General features: G+C 44.6%; 1 protein-coding gene and 1 pseudogene across 3 annotated transcripts in view; both read right to left on the reverse strand.

Annotated features, from left to right (window-relative positions):
- The window catches only part of CEP85 (centrosomal protein 85), a 44,419-nt gene extending 27,523 nt beyond the window's left edge, over positions 1-16,896 (reverse strand). For 2 of the 3 annotated variants that reach the window (XM_019013075.4, XM_019013072.4), the window contains exons 1-3: positions 16,709-16,896; positions 11,213-11,285; positions 6,760-6,912 (exon numbers count right to left, since the gene is read on the reverse strand). In XM_019013075.4, the coding sequence (XP_018868620.3) occupies positions 6,760-6,912; positions 11,213-11,267 (208 nt within the window). In that variant the 5' untranslated portion in view covers positions 11,268-11,285; positions 16,709-16,896. The remainder of the gene's footprint in view (positions 1-6,759; positions 6,913-11,212; positions 11,286-16,708) is intronic. The other variant, XM_055388534.2, reaches the window with a different exon arrangement.
- LOC115932072 (uncharacterized) lies at positions 4,229-4,322 on the reverse strand (annotated as a pseudogene).
- Positions 16,897-27,245: the final 10,349 nt, after the last annotated feature.

Genomic DNA, 27,245 nt, shown 5'->3' on the forward strand with positions numbered 1-27,245 from the left:
CCAGCTACTCGGGAGGCTGAGGCAGGAGAATCACTTGAACCTGGGAGGCGGAAGCTGCAGTAAGCCAAGATCCCACCACTGCACTCCAGCCTGAGTGACAGAAATAAGACTCTGTCTCAAAAAAAAAAAAAAAAAAAAAGAAAAAGAAAAAAAAAAAAAAGGCAAGCTTGGCTCACTCTAGTGGTCTCTGCTTTTCCACCATGTTATGATACAGCACAAAAGCCTTCGCCAGATGCTGCCACTATGCCTTTGGACTTCTCACTCTCCAGAACCCTGGGCAAAATAAACATCTTTTCTGTATAAGTTACACTGTCTCAGGTATTCTCTTCCAGTAACAGAAAATACACTAAGATAACCCCAAAATAATGCCAAAACCAAAGCCAAGAAGAAAAGTACCAACTGACCCAGAAGAATATGGCTTTTCTAATTTTTTATAGATGATAAATGGACATATTAGAAAATTAAGGTGAGGTCTTTGTCCACATTTTTAACTTATCTATTGGGTTTATCTATTTATATTAAGTAAACTGCCTGATTCAGACTAACTGTGCTATGAAATGTAAAGTTACACCAGCGGTTCCCAACCTTTTTGTTACCAGGGAATGGTTTTGTGGAACACAATTTTTCCACAGACGATGGCTGGGGGGATGGTTTCAGGATGAAACTGTTCCACCTCAGATCATCAGGCATTAGATTCTCATAAGGAATGAGCAACCTAGATCCCTCACATGCACAGTTCACGATAGGGTTCGTGCTCCTATGAGAATCTAACGTCACCACTGATCTGACAGAAGGCGCAGGCTCAGGCAGTAATGCTTGCTCACCTGCTGCTCACCTCCAGCTGTGTGGCCTGGTTCCTAATATGCCATGGACTGGTACTGGTCCACGGGCCAGGAGTTGGGGACCTCTGAGTTACACCGTAAGTCTGGTCTGTGGTTTAGAATATTTTGAAACAAAATAGCAACACTCATTTTCAAAGGGACCTCTATCTTCTACAATTTTCAAAGGCATTCAAAATTTAGTGTATGGGAACCAGGCAGGTGGTGCATCTCTGTAGGCCCAGCTACTCAGTAGTCTAACTCAGGAGGATTACTTGAGCCCCACCGAGTTCATGGCTATAGTACACTATGATGGTACCTGTGTGAACAGTCATTGCACTCCAGTGTAGGCAACATAGTGAGATCCATCTCTTTAAAAAATACAATGCATGGGATATGTGATTTTTATTTACAGAAATCTACAGTTCCCAAAAACTTTGGGGTTTTGCCATTTTAAGAACATAGTTCTAAATCTCTCCCCTACTTAACCACATTTTATGCCCCCTCCCCACCCTAAAAAACAACTCATTTTTGAGCAAACTTCCTTTCACAGTAAGGGTAGATTCAGCTACTACCAAATCTCAGTCACTTCAGTCTACACCTGAAGTGATTCAGTAGCCTGAATTACACCAGTGACTATTTCAGTCTTTTGCAAAGAGCTGAAAGCATTCTGAACTCTTCAGTACCCACCTCTACTCTGTCCCTCGAGAATCTTCCAAGGTAAAACACCTTAGTGAAGAAGGGTGGAATCAAAAGCATGCCTATTAAATTTAAAGATGCAACAATGAACTATACTGTATACCAGTCATAGGGGTTCTTGTCAACTAGACCGCAAGCTAGATTCATGAACAAAATGTGTAAGAGTTAAGATTAGAGGCCAGGAGCAGTGGCTCATGCCTATAATCCCAACACTTTGAGAGGCCAAGGTGGGTGGATCAGCTGAGGTCAGGACTTCGAGACCAGTCTGGCCAACATGGTGAAACCCCGTCTTTACTAAAAATACAAAAATTAGCTGGGTGTGGTGGCACACGCCTGTAATCCCAACTACTCAGGAGGCTGAGGCAGAAGAATCGCTTGAACCCGGGAGGCGGAGGTTGCAGTGAGCCAAGATCATGCCACTGCACTCCAGCCTGGGTGACAGAGTGAGACTCCGTCTCAAAACAAACAAACACACAAAAGAGTTAAGATTAGGATCATGGTATGTAACAAACATAGCAGTTTAAAAAACGTCTAGGGCTGGGCGTGGTGGCTCACGCCTGTAATCCCAGCACTTTGAGAAGCCGAGGTGGGCAGATCGTGAGGTCAGGAGATCGAGACCATTCTGGCTAACACGGTGAAACCCCGTCTCTACTAAAAATACAAAAAATTAGCCGGCCGTAGTGGCGGGCGCCTGTAGTACCAGCTACTTGGGAGGCTGAGGCAGGAGAATGGCGTTAACCCGGAAGGCGGAGCTTGCAGTGAGCCGAGATTGCCCCACTGCACTCCAGCCTGGGCAACAGAGCGAGACTCCGTCTCAAAAAAAAAAAAAAAAAAAAAAGAGTTCAAGACCCAGACTGGCCAACATGGTGAAACCCCGTCTCTACTAAAAATACAAAAATTAGCCAGGCATGGTGGCGCACGCCTGTAATCCCAGTTACTCGGGAGGCTGAAGCAGGAGAATCGCTTGAACCCAGGAGGTGGAGGTTACAGTGAGCCGAGATGGGGCCACTGCACTCCAGCCTGGGCGACAGAGCGACTCTGTCTCGAAAAAATAATAATAGTAAGTAAAAAAAACTTCTAGACCAATATCTTTGACCCCTATCTCGAGAAGACTATTACAACTTTTTAAAAATGCACTAGAAATATAAGTATTTTCCCAAAAGAACAAAAAAGAGAGTCACACACACAATCTGTGTAGCAATGTAACTGAATTAAATACAGCTGGTCATTTCAATGGGAGAAAAATCTAGACCACTGATTGATTTTAAAAATATCTATTATTTAATCAAAATAAAAAGGTCCTATGACTGCACATGTAGACAAAACCTTAACAAGTGAAAATTAAATTAACAGTAAGATTTTTGATTACACAATTGATAGAATATTACACAGTCAGGAGACCAGAATCTGATAACCAGCTGTATGATGTTAGGCAAGTTACTTAACTCCTTGGGGAATTTTTGTTATTCACCAATCAAAACGAGCAGAGGCAATTTTTGAAGTCCTGTGTACCTCAAAATCTATGATTCAATTCTACTCAATAGTTACTGAGCACAGTCCCCATTATACACATAGTTGTCAAACTATCAAAATTAACGCTAGGGGCTGGGTGCAGTGGCTCACACCTGTAATCCCAGCACTTTGGAAAGTCAGGGCAGGAGGACTGCTTGAGCCCAAAAGTTCAAGAACCATCCTGGGCAAGATGGTGAGAACCTGACTCCACACGCGAAACAAAACAAAACAAAACAAACTGGCTGAGTGTGATGGTACACACCTGTAGTCCCAGCTACTCGGAAGGCTTAGGTGGAAAGACAGGTTGAGCCCAGGAGTTCAAGGCTGCAATGAGCTTGTGATCACGCCATTGCACTCAAGCCTGGGTGACAAAAAGAGACCCTATCTTTATAAAACAAACAAACAAAAACTAAAATTAATGCTGGATGTCTAGGAACCAGTAATAGTAGATGTGGTCCCCACTACCCTCCTTTTTTTTTTGGAGACAAGATCTCACTATGTTGCCCAGACTGTACTCAAACTCGTGGGCTCAAGTGATTTTCCCACCTCAGCCTTGGGAGCAGCTGGGAGTATAGGTACAGACCACTGTCCCTGGCTTTTTTTTTTCTTTTCATTTTTAAATTTACTCCTCTCAGCTCATACCTATTTAAGAAAAACAAAAACCAAAAACCTTTATTGAAATACAATTCACATATCATACAATTTGCTCACTTGAGGTGTACAATTCAATGGGTTTTAGTATATTAATGGAGTTGCGTAATCACTACAATCAATTTTACAACATTTTCATCACTCCAAAAAGAAAACCTCTTACCCTTTGGCAGTCATGCTGTTTCCACCAGCTTCCGAAGCCCTAGAAAACCATTAATCTACTTTGTGTTTCTGTACATTCACCTATTCTGGACTTTAGGCATTAGTTTGATCCTCATAAAGAGCACACAACCTAGATCCCTCAAATGCACATTTCACAAAAGGGTTCCTGCTCCTATGAGAATTTAATCCCGCCACTGATCTGACAGGAGATGGAGCTCAGGCGGTAACGCTCGACCTGCTGCTCACCTCCTGCTGTGTGGTTCCTAACAGGCCAGACTGGTACCGGTCCTTGGCCCAGGGGTTGGAGACCCCTGATATAAAGGGAATCATGCAATATACAGCCTTTTGTGTCTGGCTTTTTTTTCACTTCATATATAATGGTTATTTCATTTTATTTTCTTTTTATTAACGGTGCTCTACACATTCAGAAAAACTTCTCTAGTAACATACTACAGAAACGATCCCTGAAAATACAGTCTTAGTATATAATTTTTTTTTTTTTTTTTTTTTAAGACGGAGTCTCACTCTGTTGCCCAAGCTGGAGTGCAATGGCACGATCTCACCTCACTGCAACCTCTGCCTCCCGGGTTCAAGCAATTCTCTTGTCTCAGCCTCCCGAGTAGATTACAGGCATACATCACCACGCCCAGCTAATTTTTTGTATTTTAGTAAAGATGGGCTTTCACCGTGTTGCCCAGGCTGGTCTCGAACTCCTGAGCTCAGGCAATCCACCCGCCTTGGCCTCCCAAAGCGCTAGGATTATAGGCATCAGCCCCTACACCTGGCCAGTATATGTTTTTAAGGTAGCATGTACCAGTATTTCATTTCTTTTTATTGCTGAATAATATTCTACTGTATTATATGGATATTCATTCATTCTTCAGTTGTGGGTTTTGGATTGTTTCTACTTTTGACTATCATGAATAATGCTGCTACCAACATTTATGTGCAAGTCCACACAAAAGCTTGTGTATTCATTTCTCCTGGGTATATATCTAAGAGTAGAACTATCAGGTCAGGAATAACTCTATGTTTAACCTTTAGAGGAACTGCCTGTTTTCTAAAGCAGCTGCAATACTTTACATTCCTACCAGCAATGCACAGAAGTTTCCATTTCTCTACATTCTCACCAAAAAGGCTGCTACAATTTAAAAAGAATGCACAGAAATACATATGTATTTCCCTAAAGGAATAAAAAACGGAGTCACACACACAACCTGTGTAACAAAGTGATTGAACTTACTTTTTTTTTGAGACAGGGTCTCACTATGTTGCCTAGGCTAGTCTCAAACTCCTGGGCTCAAGTGATCCTCCTGCCTCAGCCTCCCAAGTAGCTAGGATTGTTATCTTCTGGAATATAGCCATCCAAGTGGCTGTGGAGTAGATGTTTTAAAATTACAACATATGATTATCAAAGTGACAAGTTTTGTGACTTTAAGAAACTCATTCAATCACTTTGAAATTCAGCCTTCTCATCCGTAAAATGGAAATAAGAAGACATATTATAGGGTTCTTAAGAGCTTTAGTGAAATAATACAGAAAAAATTTATAGTATCTATCACAAAGCATACAATCAACAGTAGTTAATTATTATCAATTAGGTTCTCTGCCTTCTAGAACTCACCAATCTAAACAGAAAAACAAAATGCCCTTATAAAGTATTGCCTGTCAATACTTAAGTGCGAAAACGAGTGGCAGAGATAATAAAGATACAAGAATGCAAGGAGAATGATATGACTAATGAGTGTAAGGAATGGGAAAAGCCTGCGGGACATTTGCTGGATCTTGAATAGTAACATCAGCATAGCTAGGAAAGGCAAGAGGAGGCAGGCATCGCACACATGGGCCCAGATTAAAGAAGGAAAAAAAGAGCCCCAGTATCAGAAACCAAAAACCAGCTGGGTATGGTGGCTCCAGCCTGTAATCCCAGCACTCAGCACTTTGGGAGGCTGAGGCAATAGGATCGTTTCAGGCAAAGAGTTTGAGACCAGCCTGGGCTATATAGCAAGATCTCAACTCTACAAAAAATGAAAAAAAAAAAAAAAAAATAGCTGGGTGTGGTGGCACCATGCTAGTAGTCCCTGCTACTCAGGAGCCTAGGAGTTTAAGGCTGCAGTGAGCATGATGGCACTACTGCACTCCAGCCTGGGTGACAGAGTGAGACCATCTCAAAAAATTAATAGAAACAAAACAAAAAACAGGACTTTACGTTCAGACTTGGTGACAGCAGGAAATATGTTTGAGTGGGTGGGATAGGGACGATCACAGAACGGAAGCCTCTGAACTTCATCGCCCAAGCAATAGGAGTTATTGAAGATTTATAGGAAACTATGAAATTAGGCTTTTAGCAAAAATAATCTGGCAGCAGAGGGAAAGACTTGAGGCCAATTAACCTATCAGAAAGTTGTTTCAAAGGCTAGGCACAGGGGCTCATTCCTGTAATCTCAGCACTTTGGGAGGCCAAGGCAGGTGGTTCTCTTGAGTCTGGGAGTCCAGACCAGCCTGGGCAACATGGCAAAACGCCATCTCTATAAAAACACACAAAAAATTAGCCAGCCACGGTGGTGCATACCTGCAGTCTCAGCTACCTAGGAGGCTGAGGTGGGAGGATTACCTCAGCATGGGAGGCTGCAGTGAGCTATGATCACGCCAGTGTACTCCAACCTGAGTGACAGAGTGAGACCCTGTCTCCCCACCCCCCAACAAAGTTGTTTCAGATAAGATAAAAAGTAGAAATTTAGATAAAGGGACCTGATGTGAGAAGCACAGGGTAAGAAGAATGAAAGACTCCTTGAATGAAATGGAATGACGTTATGAACATTCTGGAAATAACACAATCTGGAAATGCCAATATACCCAAAATGCAGTCTGAAAATGAGAACACATATTGGTAATCAAATCATTAATACAAACTTACCCTCCGCAATATCTGAGCATGATGTACCAATGGCTGTGTCCCCACTGTCGGCTACACTTGAACAGCGGCTGAAGCGGCTCCGAAAGGGCTCCGAGATAACTGGGGTCTGCCATTCAGTCCCCAGGGAACTGCCCTTCTGAATCACATTGGAACCTGAAACAAGAGGCATTTCCCACCTTTACTGTGAACGAGCTGATGTAACCCCATCAGATCTTTTTTTAAAAAATCACATAAACCTAAGAGAATAGCAGCAACCCACCCCTTTCTCTCTCCTGTGCCTATTTCAGCTGCTCCGATCTAGTTTTTTTTTTTTTTTTTTTTTGAGACGGAGTCTGCTCTGTCGCCCAGGCTTGAGTGCAGTGGCGCGCAGCTCACTGCAACCTCCACCTCCCGGGTTCAAGCAATTCTCTGCCTCAGCCTCCCGAGTAGCTGGGATTACAGGTGCCCGCCACCACGCCCAGTTAATTTTTATATTTTTAGTAGAGACGGGGTTTCACCATCTTGGCCAGGCTGGTCTTGAACTCCTGATCTCATAATCCACCCGCCTTGGCCTCCCAAAGTGCTGGGATTACAGGTGTGAGCCACTGCGCCAAGCCTGAGCTAGTTAATTTTAAGTGGAAATAGTATGAGAAGTGAGAATATTCAAAGATGTTAATAAGACCCATGAAGAATCCAGGAGTACTGGAACAGAAAACAATCATATTTAATAGCAGTGGCCATTTATTGAAACCTGTAAAGCCACAGGACCTTACAAACATAATCTTGCCTACCTACTTACTGAAAAGTATCACCACCCCTATTTTACAGAGGGGAGGGCTGATATTTGAACCCAGTTCTTTCTGATTCCAAAACCCACATTCTTTCCTCTTTCTTACAGTTTCTCAATGGTGCTTTTGGCATTCTGGGGATGACCATTCTTCAATGTGTAGTCTATACATTACAGAATGGTTTAGCATCCCTGGTTCCCGCTCACTGAATGTCTCAACCAAGCCCACCATCACTGTGAAACCAGAAAATAACCATATAGTTCCAAACGATTCCTAGGGCAACAAGCAGTCCAGTCCCCAGTTGAAAATCATTGCTTCGAGGTTGCAGTGAGCAAAGATTGCGCCACTGCACTCCAGCCTAGGCAACAAGAGCGAAACCCCATCTCAGAAAAAAAAAAAAAAGAAAATCATTGCTTCACTGAACCAGGGTACCCTCAATAGGTGAATCCTATTGAGATCAAGGTGAGTTTTGAAAGTCAATCTGAAGAGCCTAGGGCTTTATCTTGAGAGCAACGTGAAGAAATCACTAAAACTGCTGAGAAGGTTAAGACAAAAAGACTGATGAGATTTATTTGATTTAAAATATGCTGTTTGGGGGGAGGTAGGTAGGAAGTGTTCAATAAATACTTGATTCACTAGCATTCCAGCAAAGACTTAAATTTATTTTCTAAAAACCACTATAATTTTCCTAAGGTGTATCTGGTGATCCATGTAAACAAATAAACAAACAAACAAAAAAACTAATGGCAGCTACTTATCCTCCATTTAACTTAAAGTGTGAGAGCCGATTTCAGAAAATACGGTTCTACAGACTCTCTGATCTAGTGGGAGGCAAATGATTGCTCCCACTAAATGATTATGCCCAAAGTAATTTGGACACAAATTACTTTATTCCTTTCTTCCAAGTTCAGTGCTTCTCTCATCTTTTTAATCTATTTTCTTCTACTTTTGCTCCTTTTTTGCTACCCTTACTTTGGCTTTCTGCTGAAGGCAACCTGACTTTCCCCAAATACTTCTTCTACTCTTTGGATCACAGTGACTGCCTGATTTGAAAGAATCTTTATACACTCAGTAATCTGTAATTGTTATAGAAGACACAGGCAACAATCAGAGTTTCTGAGCGGCATGAGATTAGCCAATGCTACTATACTAAGTTGGTGTAATTCTAGCCCAAAGCAAAGAAATCCGACCTTCTGGTGAGTCTACACAGCTTTTTCTCTCTAGTCAGTGTAAAATTTGCCAGGCCTTTTGAAACAGCTAAGATTGAGGGCCTCTATTACCATCTTCCTGACTTCCTACTGGAAACTGCTTCCCTGTTACTAGTACTAATCTTCCACTCTTCATCGCTACCATTTTTCCATCCACCCACTCCATACCCTAATTCCAAAGAGTTATTTGTTAAAAATATATTTTGGTATATTTATAGATGTTTACACTTATTTCAAATTGAAGTTTAAATGCTGAAGTTGGCCGGGTGCAGTGGCTCATGCCTGTAATCCTAGCACTTTGGGAGGTGGGGGCGGGCAGATTACCTGAGCTCAGGAGTTGGAGACCAGCCTGGGCATATGGCGAAACCCGTCTCTACTAAAAATACAAAAAAATTAGCCAGGTGTGGTGGTGCATGCCTGTAATCCCAGCTACCTGGGAGGCTGAGGCACGAGAATCACTTAAACCCAGGAGACGGAAGTTGCAGTGAGCTGAGATTGTGCCACTGCACTCCAGCCTGGGCCACAGAGCAAGACTCCGTCTCCAAAAAAAAAAAAAAAAAGCTGAAATTTTTTGTGTTATAGTGCATGTCCTATCAATAGCATCCTTATCAATTATTAAGACCATTATTAATCTGAACGAGATACTATTGAAGAGAGAAAAAAGCCATAGGAAAGGCAATGTTCCAAAAACTTGCATTATATACATAATTGTCATAGAAACTGTACAAACCTAAGAGAATGTGCAGCACATAGCAGATGTTTAAAAAATATTTCCTGAGGCCGGGTGCAGTGGCTCACGCCTGTAATCCCAGCACTTTGCGAGGCCCAGGCGGGCGGATCACAAGGTCAGGAGATTGAGACCATCCTGGCTAACATGGTGAAACCCCGTCTCTATTAAAAAATGCAAAACATTAGCTGGGCATGGTGGCGGGCACCTGTAGTCCCAGCTACTTGGGAGGCTGAGGCAGAAGAATGGCATGAACCCGGGAAGCGGAGCTTGCAGTGAGCCGAGATCACGCCACTGCACTCTAGCCTGGGTGACAGAGCGAGACTCCATTTCAAAAAAAAAAAAAAATTCTGCTGAATGAATCTTGAATTGATTCAATCAAAGCTTATAATGGTGCCTACTCTATGCAAGGCAGCATGCCTAAGAGAATACACCAAACATTTACCAAATATCTACGCTGAGTAAGGCACTGTGAGATTTTAAAGTTAAATAAAACATACCCTGAGTTGAATTAAATGTGCCCTCTTCTTTACCAATACCCCAGAATTCAACAAGTCATTTTTCTAAAATATTACTTATTTGAAATATATATTATCTACTTAATATGCCTGCACAGTGCATACATATATTTATGTGTTTAATATACAGTCAGCTCTCCATATCCATGGTTTCTTTTTTTCCCCCCTTTTTTTTTTGAGACAGTCTCACTCTGTTGCCCAGGCTGGAGTGCAGCGGCGTGATCTCAGCTCACCTCAACCTCTGCTTCCCGTGTTCAAGTGATTCTCCTGCCTCAGCCTCCCAAGTAGCTGGGATTATTATAGGCACATGCCACTGCACCCGGCTAATTTTTGTATTTTTAGTAGACATGGAGTTTTACCATTTTGGCCAGGCTGGTCTCAAACTCCTGACCTCAGGTGATCCACCCGCCTTGGGCTCCCAAAGTGCTGGGATTACAGGCGTGAGCCACAGCGCCTGGCCATATCCGTGGTTTCTACGTGTGTGAATTCAACCACTTTTTTTTTTTAATGGTATCTTACTGAATGTGCATAGACTTGTTTTTCTTCTTATTCCCCAAACAATACAGTATAACTATTTACATAGCATTTACATTGCATTGGGTATTACAAGTAATCTAGAGACGATTTAAGGTAAACAGTAGGATATACACAGGTTATATGCAAATACCACACCATTTTATATCAGGGACTTGAGTATCTGTGGATTTTGCTATCTGCAGGAGGTCTTGGAACCAGTCCGCCATGGACACTTAAGGACTGTATATATTTAATATATCTACTGAAGTTTCAAAATCTTGTTAATCCATTCTAAAGATAAATTCCTGAGTTTCTAGTAACAATGCAACGGAATCTGTTGGCATCCAAGCAGAATCCCTATCTTTGTGGGCTAGCAGATGACTGACCCACCCGGAGGACAAAGACAACATAGAACACAGTAATTTATGCTGTGTTTTTCTGATTTCAAATGGAACTATGTTCCAAAGTCATTCTGTTCCAATCCTTTATATGTCGTCCTCTCCCAACCACGTGGTCCTGTTGAAAGCCACATAGCACAAGAGATAAATAATTGTTCCCTCAGAGACCTGTTTCTATATTCAATGAAGCCCCATGTTATTTTTATTCTTTTAGCACCAGCATTTCAGTGAATGCTTGTTTGTTCAATATTTACCTTAAGGAATATGAAAAAACAGAACAAAGGTCAGAATTTAACCCAGAAAACTTCTGACTACTCACTTGGTGAAGTGACGTGAGAGATCCCCTCAGTTGGATATTTCTCCTGCATGGCCATCACAGTTATTTAAGCCAACTGTAGAATGAAGGAATAACCAGTCAGTTCTCTGCAGTATCTTTAATTCCCCGCAACTCAGTTCCCATTCAACTGAAACTGTCAAAACCATATAGAATATTCAAGTATTTGGCCAGGCACAGTGGCTCACACCTGTAATCCCAGCACTTTGGGAGGCCAAGGCGGGCAGATCAACTGAGGTCAGGAGTTCGAGACCAGCCTGACCAACATGGGGAAATCCCATTTCTACTAAAAACACAAAAATTGGCCGGGCATGGTGGCACACATCTGTAGTCCCAGCTACTTGGGAGGCTGAGGCACAAGGATTGCTTGAACCCAGGAGGCAGAGGTTTTAGTGAGCCAAGATCACACCACTGCACTCCAGCCTGGGCAAATGAGCAAGACTCCATCTCAAAAAAAATAAAAAAGAATATTCCAGTATTCTAAATGTTATATTCCTAGGGATATTTAGGAGTAAATATGTTTTTACATGTTTTACTTCTAAGGATATTTTTAAGACAAAGTAAATCCCAATACTCCACTCTACTTATCTTCCCAAATCCAGTATAGAAAACCTAGATCCAGAGATTTACCAATACAGATTCCATATGGTCCTAGAACCCTTCTGATTTTTATAAAATTTAAAAATATTACTTTTAATTAACAACTTTACCATGAATCTTCTTAGCCATGGGGACCTGATGACAGGATGAGGTGGATAAAGAACTGAAGAACTAAACCAACAGTGAAGTATTACAGCATCAATTATGATTAACACAAAACAAATTCCTCAATTCTTCCAGTAATTAAAGTCAGTCATACGATGTAAAAAGATGGGAAAGAATTCTTGCTCATAAGTAGAACTCCAATCCTGAGCTAGGAACGTGAAGTTCTCGTCCCATGTTCTCACTCCTTAAAATATTTATATTTACAGTACACTAGGGGTAGGTGCTGAGAATTCAGCAGAAGTGGATTTGAAGTCTAAACAAATACACTTGAACCCACTAAACATTAAGTTATCAATTTATTAGCTGTGTAACCTTGGGCAAATTTCTTAGTATCTCTGTTCCTCATTTTCTTCATATAAAAATGAGGATAACAACACAATCTAATTCATGTTAATTCATTTATAATTAACTTACAACAGTTCCTGACACATACTAAGTGCTGTTATTACTTGGCAATTTACATCAACAAAAGTAGCACTGTACAGCCCATGGAAGATCAAGGAGTATCAACTCAGAAACTCTAAATTTATAAAAGCCCCAAAAGAGTTTGAGACAATTCGGCCGGGCTCAGTGGCTCACGCCTGTAATCCCAGCACTTTGGGAGGCCGAGGCAGGCGGATCACCTGAGGTCAGGAGTTCGAGACCAGCCAACATGGTGAAACCCCGTCTCTACTAAAAATACAAAAATTAGCCAGGCATGGTGGCAGGCGCCTGTAATCCCAGCTACTTGGGAGGCTGAGGCAGGAGAATCACTTGGACCACGGAGGCGGAGGTTGCAGTGAGCCAAGATCGCGCCATTGCACTCCAGCCTGGGCAACAGAGAAAGACTCCGTCTCAAAAAAAAAAAAAAGAGTTTGGGACAATTCACAGAACATAATTCTATCACTCTGAAGAAAAAAGAAGACTATATGGTACTATTTCTCTAATGTACTTTAGTGACCTCTATAGTATTCTCTTAGTAACAACAACCCAAACCCTTATTAATTCACTGCATCTACAACAGAAAGGGTATCATCCTCCACAATTCCAGTTCTTCACATACTGGGTGAGGGAAGCTTTGTTCAGTAATAAAAGCTTTAGTTTATGGCAAGTATGATTCAGTGAGTTAAATGATGACATAGAAGGATTAGATTACCTCCTTACTAGTGATTTCCTTTCTTGTCAATATCAAAATCCTTTTCTTCACTCCTTTCTTTAAAGGATAACAAAACGGTAGGCACACTGGATTCTAAGGTGTTTCTAAATTCAGACAAGTTGAAAATACGGTGACAGAAGGAGAACTCCGAGTTACCCTATGACTCAGCAATTCCACACTGAAGTATACACCCAAGAGAAATGAAAACCTAGGTTTACACAAAAGCTTCAATAAGAATGTTCGTAGCAGCATTATTTACAATAGCCAAAAAGTGGAAACAACACAAATGTCCATGAGCTAATGAATGGATACATAAAATGTGGTATATCCAAAAAACAGAGTATTATTCAGCAATAAAAGGAAGTACTGATACATGTGACAACATGGATGAACACTGAAGACATGCAAAGTCAAAGAAGCCAAACAAAAGGCTTGATCCTATTTATATGAAATGTCAGAATAGGCAAATCCATAGAGACACAGATTAGTGATTGCAAGGGACTGAGAGGAGGGAGGGTAGGAGAATAGGAAGGGACTGCTAATGGATACTGGGTTTCTTTTCAGGGTGATCAAAATGTTCTGAGATTAGATAGTGGTGACTGACTGCACAACCTTGCCAATATATTAAAAACCTCTGAATTGCACACACATAAAATTAAATTTTATGGTATGTGATATAAGCCAAAAATAAAATTCTAAGGCATCCCCAACCACCTGAATGGATCCCTCCCCTTATGGCATTCCAAAGTTAAGCTGAAAAACCTGTTAAGGCCATGATGGTGGTAGTGGTGGTGGAGTCCTACACCCCTCATTATACCCTCCTCCCTTCTGGAATTTAGGAAAAGCATTAACATTAACACAGATGTCTGTAAGAAACATTTATAATCTATTCTCTCTAAAGCCTACTATTTGGAGGCTTCATCTGCACAATAAAATCTTGATCCCCAGGATACCTTAACCCAGACATTCCTTTCTATTGATGATAACTTTCAACCAACTGCCAATCAGAAAATTTTGAAATCTACCTACGACCTGGAAGCCCCCACCCACTAAGAGTTGTCTTACCCTTCCAGATCAATGTAAATCTTACATGTATTTGACTGATGTCTCATGTCTCCCTAAAATGTTTAAAACCAGGGCACACGTTATCAGGATCACCTGAGGGCTGTGTCAGGGGCCATTGGTCACCCATATTTGGCTCAGAATAAATCCCTTCAAATATTTCAGAGTCTGACCCTCATTGACAACAAATATCTCAAAAAAGAAAAACAGAAAGAAAAAAACCCCGTTAAGGAGTAAAACAATACAAAATAAATCATTCTTGACTTAAGAATTAGATGAGCTACTGGTGGAAATTTTTGGGACAACTGAAGGAGACAGAAATTTTCTGGGATAAAAATGAGAGAAGTGAATGTACAAGAAGTAACACACCAGTTATAAAGCTTAGAAAGGGAGCGAATGGAGGCAGACAGAGAGAAAAAAAAAAAAAAAGCACCCAACAGGATTGGTTTCCATCTTCAAAGCCCTTTAAACTACAGAAACAGGCACTCATTCAACAAACTTAACATGCATTCTGCACTTACTACCTATCAAACACTGTGCTCAACACTTTTTAGGTATCATGTCTCATGTTTCATGTTCACATCAACCCTATGAGGCAGTTACTATTATCCTCATTTTATGGATGAGAAAATAAAGGTTTACAGTAGTGAAGGTCATATGGCTAGGAAGAGGCTTCAAAGCCAGGACTGTACTCTAACGCTACAGGAGTCTAGTCAGCATTCTACATGTGACAAAACACAAAAAAAGAGATCAAGCATGGCAGAACAAGTTGGAGTTTCTGCCTCAGACAGCTAGAGCTGCAAGCCTCAATTATATGAGTAGTAAGAGCTCATAAAATTTCTTCACTTTGTCCTTGGTCATCACCTAGGCTTTATTTCTCAAGTTGCTACCCAAGAATTAGATTTTGACTGCCGTAAGTATTTTTCCCCTATAAGAATTACAATCTAAGTGTGGCCGGGCGTGGTGGCTCACACCTGTAATCCCAGCACTTTGGGAGGCCGAGGCGGGCGGATCACCTGAGGTCGGGAGTTTGAGACCAGCCTGACCAACATGGAGAAACGCCGTCTCTACTAAAAATACAAAATTATCCATGCATGGTGGCGCATGCCTGTAATCCCAGCTACTCGGGAGGCTGAGGCAGGAGAATCGCTTGAACCCGGGAGGCAGAGGTTGCGGTGAGCCGACATCGCGCCACCGCACTCCAGCCTGGGCAACAAGAGCAAAACTCCGTCTCAAAAAAAAAAAAAAAAAAAAAAAAAAAGAATTACAATCTAAGTGTGGACCATCACGCTTGGCAGCTGTTAAGAGAACCACATCAAGACAAGAGAGGATTTGAAGGGATACACAGACAGCTGACACAGACACACGAAGGATCTCACACCATCACACTATTTTCACCGCCTTGATCATTCATTAAACCTTGTGAAAGAGAAGCCAAATCCTTGACAAGAAGTTGCCTTTACAAAGAAAAGTCGTGAGACATACAAAACCACCAGATCACTATAAAGCAGACGAGGTCTGAGGGCAAATAAATGAGGCCTGGCTAGCTTCATCGTCCTTGTATCACCACCGCCCCCTACCTATCCCAGTGTTCAATTCATCAACCGAAATTTACTGCGTGCCTACTATGCGCCTGGCTCTGAGCCACGTGTTGGGAATATACTGGTGTAAAGGATCGCTCTCATTAACTGAAGTGAAGTAAGCGTTGAATATACTGTTGAACAAATAAACCTGAACACACTAAACTTTCAGTTCAACCAAAGCACCAGCTCCTTCTCGCTGAAGGAAGCTTCCTCACCTTCCGCCCTACTGACATTTTGGGGGATTTTTCTTTGTTGTTGGGGGCGTCCTACACACAGTAGGCTGTGTAACAGCATCCCTGGCTTCTTCGCACTAGATGCCAGTAGCAAGCCCTGGAGCTGTGACTATCAAAAGTGTTTGCAGACATCGACCAATGTCCCCAGGGAAGCAAAATCGCCCCGGCCGAGAAGTACCGGGGTAAGGCCCCGCCAAGTGCTTTCCGTCCCACAACCTTAATTCTCTACACAGCCTTCCAATCTCGGCTCAAACTTCTCCTCCTCGGGGAGGGCTCCCTGACCTCTCCGACTAGATCCGCGCCTTCTGTTTTGTGCTCTTTGTAAGATTTCTCCACTCTACCCTCACTGCGCGCCGAGGGATTACCCCGCTTAACGTCGACTCCCAGGGCTGTGCGCTCCGCGAGGGCAAGGAATGCGCCGCCCGCTGTGTCCCTGGCTATCGGCACAGGGCCTGGCACGCAGGTAAAGTGACTGCCGTGGGGTGAACCACGGAGGGCAATGCAAGGCAACGGGGGAAGCGAGGGGAATGGGACGCGAGAGGGCGTGTGCCGGGGCACTCGCTTCGGAGCCGAGGCGCATGCGCTTCGCTCTCCCCGGCCCCTCACGGTGGCAGGTCGCCGGCGTCTGAGGCTTCGCCGGAGCTATGGGAGGAGAGGCAAGGTCGGCCACTAGGACTGGGGCTCCCGAAGGAGGAAAACTTACACGGGCCTGAAAGCGGGCGGCGAAATCCCTCACTCGGGAAGACTGACTGCAGCCACCACGTCTGCGGTGAGCGGTGGTTCCCTCCCTCAGCTCCTCTAACGGCCGTTGCACGCCCGCCAGGCCGCGCGCCACAGAACGCGCGTCGTTTGGCCCCACCCCGTTCTGCAGCCTCTGGCCAATCGGGAGTCGAGCCGCGCCGGCTTCCCGCCCCTTTCTATCCTCTTCTGACCAATCGGCAGTCGAGCCGCGTCGGTATCCCGCCCCCACACGCTACCCTCTGCTCAGCGAGCCGGACGGATCTTTCTGCGCATGACCACGTCGCCACTTGGGTCCTTCTCTGCCCGTTGCCCCGTTTTACCTGTAGGTGGAGCCCTGCTCACCTAGACCTGGAGGGGCCCTGCTGGGCCTGTGCAAGTTGGGAAGCTGGCGGCCCGGGGGCGGGGCTGGGGACACGAGAATCCCACTCAACTTGCCTCACCCTCCTTCCATTCCAACGCCGGTCTATCAGTTCTCACACCTGAAGCAGGGGTTCAGGTTGCGACCAGGAGTTAGGGTGTGGCCTGGGTCACTGACTAGTCAGGGTCAAGGCTTGGTCTGGGTTGGAGGCAGTGGTCAGCCTGTGACCAAGGTTCAGGTTGAAGGGTAAAGGATCAGTCCTGCCTCCCTCCCCAAACTTGGTCCACAGGAAAAGGAACCATTAAGTCCATTTGCATTAATATGCGCTTGAAGAGTCAGACAGGAAAATTGTTTCAGAGGAGAACAGAACCATCAGCCAAAGGAATGAATCTCGGATAGTGAAATTCTGGGTATCTAGAAACCTGACTTGGCAGGGAGAGATATTAAAAAATTGTATAGGAGGCCGGGCGCGGTGGCTCATGCCTGTAATCCCAGCACTTTGGGAGACAGAGGAGGGCGGATCACGAGGTCAGGAGATCGAGACCATCCTGGTCAATATGGTGAAACCCCGTCTCTACTAAAAATACAAAAATTAGCTGGGTGTGGTGGCGCGTACCTGTAATCCCAGCTACTCGGGAGGCTGAGGCAGCAGAATCGCTTGAACCAGGGAGTCGGAGGTTGCAGTGAGCCGAGATCGCGCCCCTGCACTCCAAAAAAAAGTTGTATGGAAAAAAAAAAAGTTGTATAATTTCTTAGCTTTAAGAGCCAGACAAAGTGAGTTCATTACTGAATAAAAGTCACTCTAGAGGAAAGACCCTAGGGATGTGCCCCAAGGTTGTGTCCTTTGCCCTCTCTTTTAGTATTTTAAGATAAGAATACAGGAGACATAAAATAGCAGATTTAATGGATAATGAAAATGAACCTGGGTATGATATGAAATTAGGACCAGAAGCCTCTGTTAATGTAAAGGCTAAAAAAAATGTTAAGGCAGGGTGTCTAAATGAATAAATTTATGGACTGAAGGGTAGAAAGCTAGAAAGTGTTAGTCCTGGCCGGGCACGGTGGCTCACGCCTGTAATCCCAGAACTTTGGGAGGCCAAGGCAGGTGGATCACTTGAGGTCGGGAGTTTGAGACCAGCCTGTGGCCAACATGATAAAACCCTACTAAAAATACAAAATTAGCCAGGTGTGGTGGTGGGCACCTGTAATCCTAGCTACTGGGGAAGCTGGGGCAAGAGAATCACTTGAACTCAGGAGGAGAGGTTGCAGTGAGCCAAGATCACTGCACTCCAGCCTGGGCAACAGAGCGAGGTTCTGAAAGAAAGAAAGAAGGAAAGAAGGAAGGAAAGAAGGAAAGACGGAAGGAAAGAAGGAAAGAAAGAAAAAGAAAGAAAGAAAGAGAAGGAAGAGTCAGAAAACATTGAAAGGCTTCCATTTCTTTTGTGAAAGGCATATGTGAGGAGGGAGGGAACAGGGGCATCTAGAGGACTGAGAAGAATTAGGAAGATGTGAATTGCGGATACAGAGGATAGAAGAGAAATCCGACTGGAAACATAGTGGAAGTGTTGAGATTTAAATTTACAAATAGCAAACAGTACATTTGTACAGTTCTTTGTAATAGATATCTATAGTTTAAAAGTAATTCCATTATCTACTGTCAATTTTCTTTTTTGTTGGTTTTGTTTTGAGACAGAGTCTTGCTCTGTCACCCAGGCTGGAGTGCAGTGGCACGATCTCGGCTCACTGCAACCTCTGCCTCCCAGGTTCAAGCAATTCTCCTGTCTCAGCCTCCTGAGTAGCTGGGACTATAGGCACCCACCGCTACACCCGGCTAATTTTTGTATTTTTAGTAGAGATGGGGTTTCACCATGTTGGCCAGGCTGATCTCGAACTCCTGACCTCAGGTGATCCGCCCGCCTTGGCCTCCCAAAATCCTGGGATTACAGGCGTGAGCCACCGTGGCCGGCCCTACTGCCAATTTTCAAATGTGAATGACTTGTCATATATATATATATATACATATATGCTAGTCAGGGTTATTGCACAGTCTGAGGCTAGGGTCAGGGCTTGGTCTGGGTTGGAGGCACTGGTCAGCCTGTGACCAGGGTTTAGTTTGAAGGGTAAGGAATCAGTCCTGCCTTCCTCCCCAAACTTAGTCCCCAGGAAAAGGAACCATTAAGTCCATTTGCGTTAATATGAGCTTGAAGAATCAGACTGGAAAATTGTTTCAAAGGAGGAACACACACACACACACACACACACAGTTTGAGCCCAGGCTGGGCTCAAACTCCTGGGCTCAAGCTATCCTCCCGTTCAACCTCCAGAGTAGCTAGCTGGGACTACCAGCATGTGCCACCACTCTCAGCTCATTTATATTTTAACAGAGACTTTTGGTCCTAGTTTCAGAGAATATTCATGACCAGCCTCTTTAGATATATTCTTTTTTTTTTTCTGAGATGGAGTCTTGCTTTGTCGCCCAGGCTGGAGTGCAGTGGAGCAATCTCGGCTCGCTGCAACCTCTGCCTCCCAGGTTCAAGCGATTCTTCTGCCTCAGCCTCCTGATTAGCTGGGACTACAGGTGCACGCCACCATGCCTGGCTAATTTTTGTATTTTTAATAGAGACGGGGTTTCACCATGTTGGCCAGTCTGGTCTCAAATTCCTGACCTCGTGATCCACCCACCTTGGCCTCCCAAAGTGTTGGGATTACCGGTGTGAGCGCCTGGCCGATATAAGATATTCTTAAATTGTCAGTTACATTATTATTTTTAAAAGACTAGCTGGCTGTATTAGTTTGTTCTCACGGTGAGAACAGACTAATGTTCACTGGGTAAGACATACCTGAGACTACGTAATTTATAAAGGGAAGAGGTTTAATTGACTCACAGTTCCACAGGGCTGGGGAGGCCTCAGGAAACTTACAATCATGGCAGAAGGGGAAGCAAACACATCCTTCTTCACATGGTGACAGCAAGGAGAAGTGCCCAGCAAAAAGGGGAAAAGCCCTTTATAAAACCATCAGATCTTGTGAGAAGTCACTTTCATGAGACCAGCATGAGGGCAACCGCCCCCATGATTAAATTACCTCCCTTTAGTTCCCTCCTATGACACATGGAGATTATGGGAACAAGATGAGATTTGGGTAGGGACACAGCGAAATCATATCACTGAATATTTTAATAAAATATATCAAGTACACTGACTTAATGACTGAAAAGGGACAGGGTTAGTCCAGACGTGACCCACCTCAGTATAAAAAAAAAATTGCAACTTAGTTACAATCATATAATTAGAGTTATCACTTTCATATGCACTGTGTTGTCTGGTGGATTATTTTATAAGCTTCTATTGTTACACAGCACTGAGGCTTCTTTAACATGGTCAACTACTTTAGTTTAAATGCAATAGCTTCCTTGTTTACTTAATTTTATTTCATTTATTTTCTTTTTGAGATATTTAAGCAGAGTCAATATTTTGTCCTTATCCTTCAAGATATATATGTATATATTTTTTCTACTTCCCTTCTTCCCTCAGGATATATTTTATCTATTTATTTTTGAGACAGAGTCTTGCTCTGCCGCCCAGGCAGGAGTGCAAAGGCACAATCTCAGCTTACTGCAAACCTCCACCTCTTGGGTTCAAGCGATTCTCCTGCCTCATCCTCCCGAGTAGCTGGGATTACAGGCACCTGCCACCACACCCAGCTAATTTTTGTATTTTTAGTAGAGACAGGATTTCACTATTATGGCCAGGCTGGGCTTGCATGCCTAACTCAGGTGATCCACCCACCCCAACATGCCAAAATGTGGGGATTACAAGCGTGAGCCACAGTGCCTGGCCAGGATACATTTTAAATAACGGCAAGGGCTAATGCCTTTGATAGCAGGACTGTTTAAAGTCTACTACAGACGTATAAAGTCAATATGAATTCACAATGAAATGTAATTTATTGCTGATTTAATAAATGTGTGACTTTGATGTGCATGAAAAAATAACATGGATTGATCATTTGACATGATTTTTTTCAGGAGCTGTTAAGGCATTAAAGACAACAAAATGTTCCTGCAAATGAATTTTTTTTTTTTTTGAGATGGAGTCTCACTCTGTCACCCAGGCTGGAGTACAGTGGCGCGATCTCGGCTCACTGCAACCTCTGCCTCCCGGGTTCATGCCATTCTCCTGTCTCAGCCTCCTGAGTAACTGGGACTACAGGCTCCCGCCACCACGCCCGGCAAATTTTTTGTGTTTTTAGTAGAGACGGGGTTTCACCGTGTTAGCTAGGATAGTCTCGATCTCCTGACTTCGTGATCCGCCCGCCTCGGCTTCCCAAAGTGCTGGGATTACAGGCGTGAGCCACCGTGCCCGGCCAACCTGCAAATGAAATATTAAGACTGTTAAATTTAAATTAAATTTAGCTTTTTTTTTTTTTTTTACAAGGTCTTACTGTCACCCAGGCTGGAGTACAGTGGCAGGAACACAGCTCACTGCAGCCTCGACCTCCTGGGCTCAGGTGATTCTCCCACCTCAGCCTCCCAAGTAGCTGGAACTACAGGTACACACCACCATGCCTGGCTAATTTTTAAATTTTTTGTAGAGAAGAAGGTCTCACTATGTTGCCCAGACTGCTCTCAAACTCTGGGGCTCAAGCTATCTGGCATACCTTGGCCTCCCAAAGTGTTGGGATTACAGGTGTGAGCCACTGTGCCTGGCCAAATTTAACTTTTTTTTTTTTTGAGACAGAGTCTCGCTCTGTCACCCAAGCTGGAGTGCAGTAGCATGATCTCGGCTCACTGCAACCTCTGCCTCTCGGTTCAAGCAATCCTCTTGCCTCAGCCTCCCGCGTAGCTGAGATTACAGGCCCGTGCCACCATGCCTGGCTGGCTAATTTTTGTATTTTTAGTAGAGACGGGGTTTCACCATGCTGGCCAGGCTGGTCTTGAACTCCTGGCCTCGTGATTCACCCACCTTGGCCTCCCAAAGTACTGGGATTACAGGCATGAGCCACTGCGCCCAGCCCAAATTTAACTTTTATTGTGTTGCTTGTATTTATGTTTTCCCCCAGGAAATTAATTTCTAAAATAATCATGGATATTAACAAAAAATTGTATTTCAAAAATGAAACATCAAAAGAAGGCACAGAGCCTTCCTGTGTTTTTGTGAAATTCTACCTTATGGGTAGGTCCCACCTCTGCCAACTTATAAACCCTGTCTTGCTTCCTGGTCCTCACTACCTACTCCCCAAACTCAACTGTTTTCTCTGTAAGGTAAAAGACTCTGTCTTTTGTACTGTTGAATCCCCCAGGCCTAATACAGTTAACAAGTGCATAACAGATTCCAACCTGTTTTTGAATAAAGGAATGATATTCACACAAACACTGCTGCCATATCCACCCTCTACTAGGAAGGGGGAGCTAATGAGGTCAGAAATAATTAAGGGGCAGGAGAAGGAGGCTTGGATAATAGTGTGTGTATACATTTATCCTCATTCTGAAATTGAATAGTTCGTGCCCATTTTGCAGAAAAAAGGAAAGGAGACTTAGGACCAGCTGGCCAAGGCCCAGGAACTTTCCCTGGAATGAGAGTCATAGAGTCCCCATGTTGAAGCAGAGATCATCAGTTCAAACTCTCATTTTACATATGGAGAGATAGAGGATAAAGTGACTTCTCCCTGCCATCCCCAACCCCCTCAATATAAGATCTGGATTACACAGAAAGGAGTCAGACAAAGAATTCCCGGCTGTTTATTAGCCATACCCTCTGCACCTCCCCATACCATACTAAGTAACTCAATCTCCCCCTAGAAGAGTTCCAGAGATAGGAAGCAAAGGTGGGATGAGGAAGCAGAGCCCAAGGCTGATCAGCCACACTCCTTACCAGTTGTTGGTTTCATCTGCACCCCCAACCTCTCTGGTCCCTAACAATAAAACGGACTACTTGCTTTCCCTAAATCTTCCTCCACTCTACCCTTGCCTCAGGCGAGTAAACTAGAGGCCAAGGACTAGGGTTGGAGGAGGTATCAGGCTTCTATCCCAGCATCCAGCTTATCGCTATCAGAAGAAAGATGGCCATCCAGGCTCCTGCAGAAAAGAAAGAAATGATTATAAAACAGAATTAAGTGGCATTGAGAGCAGGGGAAAGTTTTTAGGCTTAGATATTCCCCTTTAGGGAATTATTTAGAAATCCATTCATTCATTCAACAAGCTTTCTTGGGACTGACTGTGTGTAAGTTAAATTGGGGGTGGGGAGGATGGGGATGAAAGGCACTCTCTAGTTCAGTGTGGACCCTGCTCAGCCATCTTCACTTGTCCTTGTTACCTGTCTGGCTCTGTATCTTTAATTTTCTTTTTTCTTTTAGAGACAGGGTCTCACCCTGTCTCCCAGGCTGGAGTGTGGTGGCGCCATCATAGTTCACTGCACCCTCAAACTCCTGGTCTCAAGCGATCCTTCTGCCTCAGCCTCTCAAGTAGCTAGGATTACAAGCATGTGCCATGATGCCCAGCTAATTTTTAAATTTTTTATAGAGACAGCATCTTGCTGTGTTGTCCAGGCTGGTGTCAAACTCCTGGCCCCAACCACTCCTCCCACTTTGGTCTCACAAAATGCTGGGATTACAAGTGTGAGCCACTGCCTGGCCTGTATCTTGAATTTTCACCTCCTACCTGCTTGCCCCTGTATCTTGAATTTTCAATCATTTCTGGATAGACTCAGGTTCTGATGAAGGATAAACCACCAGCCCCACAATGACAAATGCCATGTACTGTTGAGACCCAAGAAGCTGAGACTCAAATAAGTTAACTGCCGGGCATGATGGCTCACACCTATAATCCCAGCATTTTGGGAGGCTGAGGCAGGCAGATCGTCTGGGGTCAGGAGTTCGAGACCAGCCAGGCCAACATGGTGAAACCCTCCCTCTACTAAAGTACAAAAATTAGCTGGGCATGGTGGTGCGTGCCTGTAATCCCAGATACTCGGGAGGCTGAGGCAGGAGAATGGCTTGAACCCGGGGGGCAGAGTTTGCAGTGAGCTGAGATCACGCCACTGCACTCCAGCCTGGGCAACAGAGTGAGACTCTGTCTCAAAAAAAAAAAAAAAAAGAAAAGAAAAAAAAAAGGTTAACTGACTTCTCTCAGCTCATATAGAGTGGAGCAGAAACAAAATCCAAAACCAGCACCTGCCAAGACCCAGCAGCGTGTATCCTCAGACCCTGGTGCAACCATCAGAACTTCATCACAGCAATATCTTTGTACCAACCTGCCGAGCTTCTGCTGCTGGAGGCACTGGACTATGAAACCACATAGAAAGAGAGATCAAGCTTAAGGTGCCATTCTGGCAGGACAAGGCTAGCATTCTCCCATTATTTTATCAAGACTGGGCAAAGGGCTTGGTCTCTTTGAAACTGAGATTCAGAAGGGTGTGATGATGGACCTCCTGCCTCTAATAAGAATGGACTTAGTAGAAGATGGGCTTTCCCAAGAGGGTTGGAGTTTTTGTTTTGTTTTGTTTTGTTTGTTTGTTTTTGCTTTTTGAGATGGAGTCTTGCTCTGTTGCCAGGCTGGAGTGCAGTGGCAAGATCTTGGCTCATTGCAAGCTCCGCCTCCCGGGTTCACGCCATTCTCCTGCCTCAGCCTCCCGAGTAGCTGGGACTACAGGGGCCCGCCCCCACGCCCGGCTAATTTTTTTTTTTTTCCTGTATTTTTAGTAGAGATAGTGTTTCACCTTGTTAGCCAGGATGGTCTCGATCTCCTGACCTTATGATCCGCCCACCTCGGCCTTCCAAAGTGCTGGGATTACAGGCGTGAGCCACCGCGCCCGGCGAGGGTTGGGGTTTTGAAGGACCATTATGGAATAGAAAGAAGGGAGAGACTGTTTCTAGATCATTAAGGAAGATTTACCAAAAAAGTTTGGCATGAGGGACAGCCTGGGAGAAGAGTGATCTGGTGTGACAGGAAAGGTGAGAATGGAAGGAGACAGGCAAAGAAGGCTCAGACTTGAAGTTGACTGAGTGAGACCGGTGAGGAGAGCAGAGGGGAAGCCGAGGAGGACATGGGCTCGGGGAGGAGACTTGCATTTAGGGAAGAGTGGAGGGCATGAAGGAAGGAGGGGACAGAGCAGGTCGGTAGGAGGCTCTGGAAGAGGACTCAGGGAGGCCCCAGAAATGATCCATTTACCGCTTATTCGGATGGGCCCGAATGCTATCCAGCTGCCGCCGCGCTCCAGGCCCTCCCGCGTTCGGATCTCCCAGGAGCGATCCCTCCCAGGCGAGTTCTTCTGACTACAAACTTGTGGGCAACGCAAGCACAAGGGTAGCGAAGCCGGCCAGGCGAGGACTTTGCCCAAGACCCCAGGGTAGCCCCACCTCCCTCCCCGCCCCAAGTGAGTTCACCAATCCACAAGACCTAGGTCTTCAAAATCCCGCCCCGTCTTCCACAAGCCCCGCCCCCGGCAGGACTGGCCAGTCCCCGGCACCGCAGTGCCCCAGGTCCCGCCTCAGCACCGCTTCCGTGAAGACGGCGCAGCTGGGAGTCCGGGTACCCAGCCTGCCCGGCGGGAACTGCTTTGCAGGCAAGGCTGCGGCGGCTGCGCAGGAGGTCCCGGGGCTGCCCACTCAGTGGTTGGCATGGGCGTCTTGCCCGCGTGTCACACAGGGTCACTCGGCCGTGCAGGTAGAGTGTATCGCTGGTCGAGAAGCGGATCAGGTTGAAGGCCAAGGTCACCTCCAGAGAGGCCCCGTTGGCCCGCAGTCCCTGGAGCAGCCGGTTGCTGACGGGGCAGCTGTGGGGAGAGGCAGCGTCAGGGGCCCGCGGTGCCGATGGATGAACACCGAGCACCGTTGCCCACTTTTTACGTTTGCTTGTGTAGGTGCAGATGCTGGTTTCATGCTGAGAACTTTACATGGATTGTTTCATTTCATCCTCACCGAACCCGTGAAGAAGACAATACTTTTGCCCCCCACCACCCGTTTTTTAAAGATGAGGAAACTGAGGCTCAAACTGAGGTTCAAAGAGCGTTGCCCAAGGTTCTGCAGGGAGCAGCCTGGCCCCAGCGCCCGCCCACACCCTTAATCACTGGGTTCTATATCCTCCTGACAAGGGAGGAATGACAGGCGAGGACAGGTTTGGCCGTGGTGTGTTTCAGAACCTGGACTCTGGAGACTGATGGTGTGTCCTGGTTGAAGTCCCCTAAACTCAGAGTCTTCTCTTGTTCTCTCAGCTGTACAGTGGGGGAAATAATATTTCATAGGGTTGTTTGGAGGAATAAATAAGGTAATAAATGATTCCCTGTGCTCTGTGAAGCCTTGTTACTAAAATATGACCTAGAAGTCAGGAGGCCCAACTCCTTCCCAAGAATGTTGAGGACGAACTTGGATTTACTGTCTCTGTGTTCCCAACACTTAGCAAGATCTGCAACTTATTGTGTGAACTGAGCGTCAGCTTCTCTATAAAGTGGGAATGAAAATATAACTATCTCTGCCGGGCGCGGTGGCTCACGCCTGTAATCCCAGCACTTTGGGAGGCTGAGGCGGGTGGATCACCTGAGGTCAAAAGTTTGAGACCAGCCTGGCCAATATGGTGAAACCCCATATCTACTAAAAATACAAAAATTAGCCAGGTGTGATGGCCGGTGCCTGTAGTCCCAGCTACTCCGGAGGCTGAGACAGGAGAATTGCTTGAACCTGGGAGGCAGAGGTGGCAGTGAGCCGAGATCGTGCCACTTCACTCCAGCCTGGGTGACAGAGCGAGACTCCATCTCAAAAAAAAAAAAAAAAAAGAAAAGAAAAGAAAATATAACTATCTCATAGAGTGTGTTGTGAGGCTTAAATGAGTTAATATATGTGAAGTGATTCAAACTGTGTCTGGCATAGAGTCAATGCTATGTCAGTATTAGATATTATTAGCTACTAAATATAATGAATGTCCAATATATAACATATATATAGCACTCTGAAATGTTGTGTCTTTGTTTTTTAGTTTTATCATTGTAGGCCCTCAGTAATTGAGCAAAGAATAAAAGAAATGCATGTTATTTGTTGGCTGCAAGATCTTGGGCAGGCTTTAATCTCTGAGCCTTAATTTACTTATCTTCAAAATGGGAATGAGAGCATTATTCAAGAAACATTCACCCAGCACTTACTTTCTTCCAGT

The sequence above is a fragment of the Gorilla gorilla genome, chromosome 1 (genome assembly GCF_029281585.2).
Source record: "Gorilla gorilla gorilla isolate KB3781 chromosome 1, NHGRI_mGorGor1-v2.1_pri, whole genome shotgun sequence".
Lineage (NCBI taxonomy): Eukaryota > Metazoa > Chordata > Mammalia > Primates > Hominidae > Gorilla > Gorilla gorilla.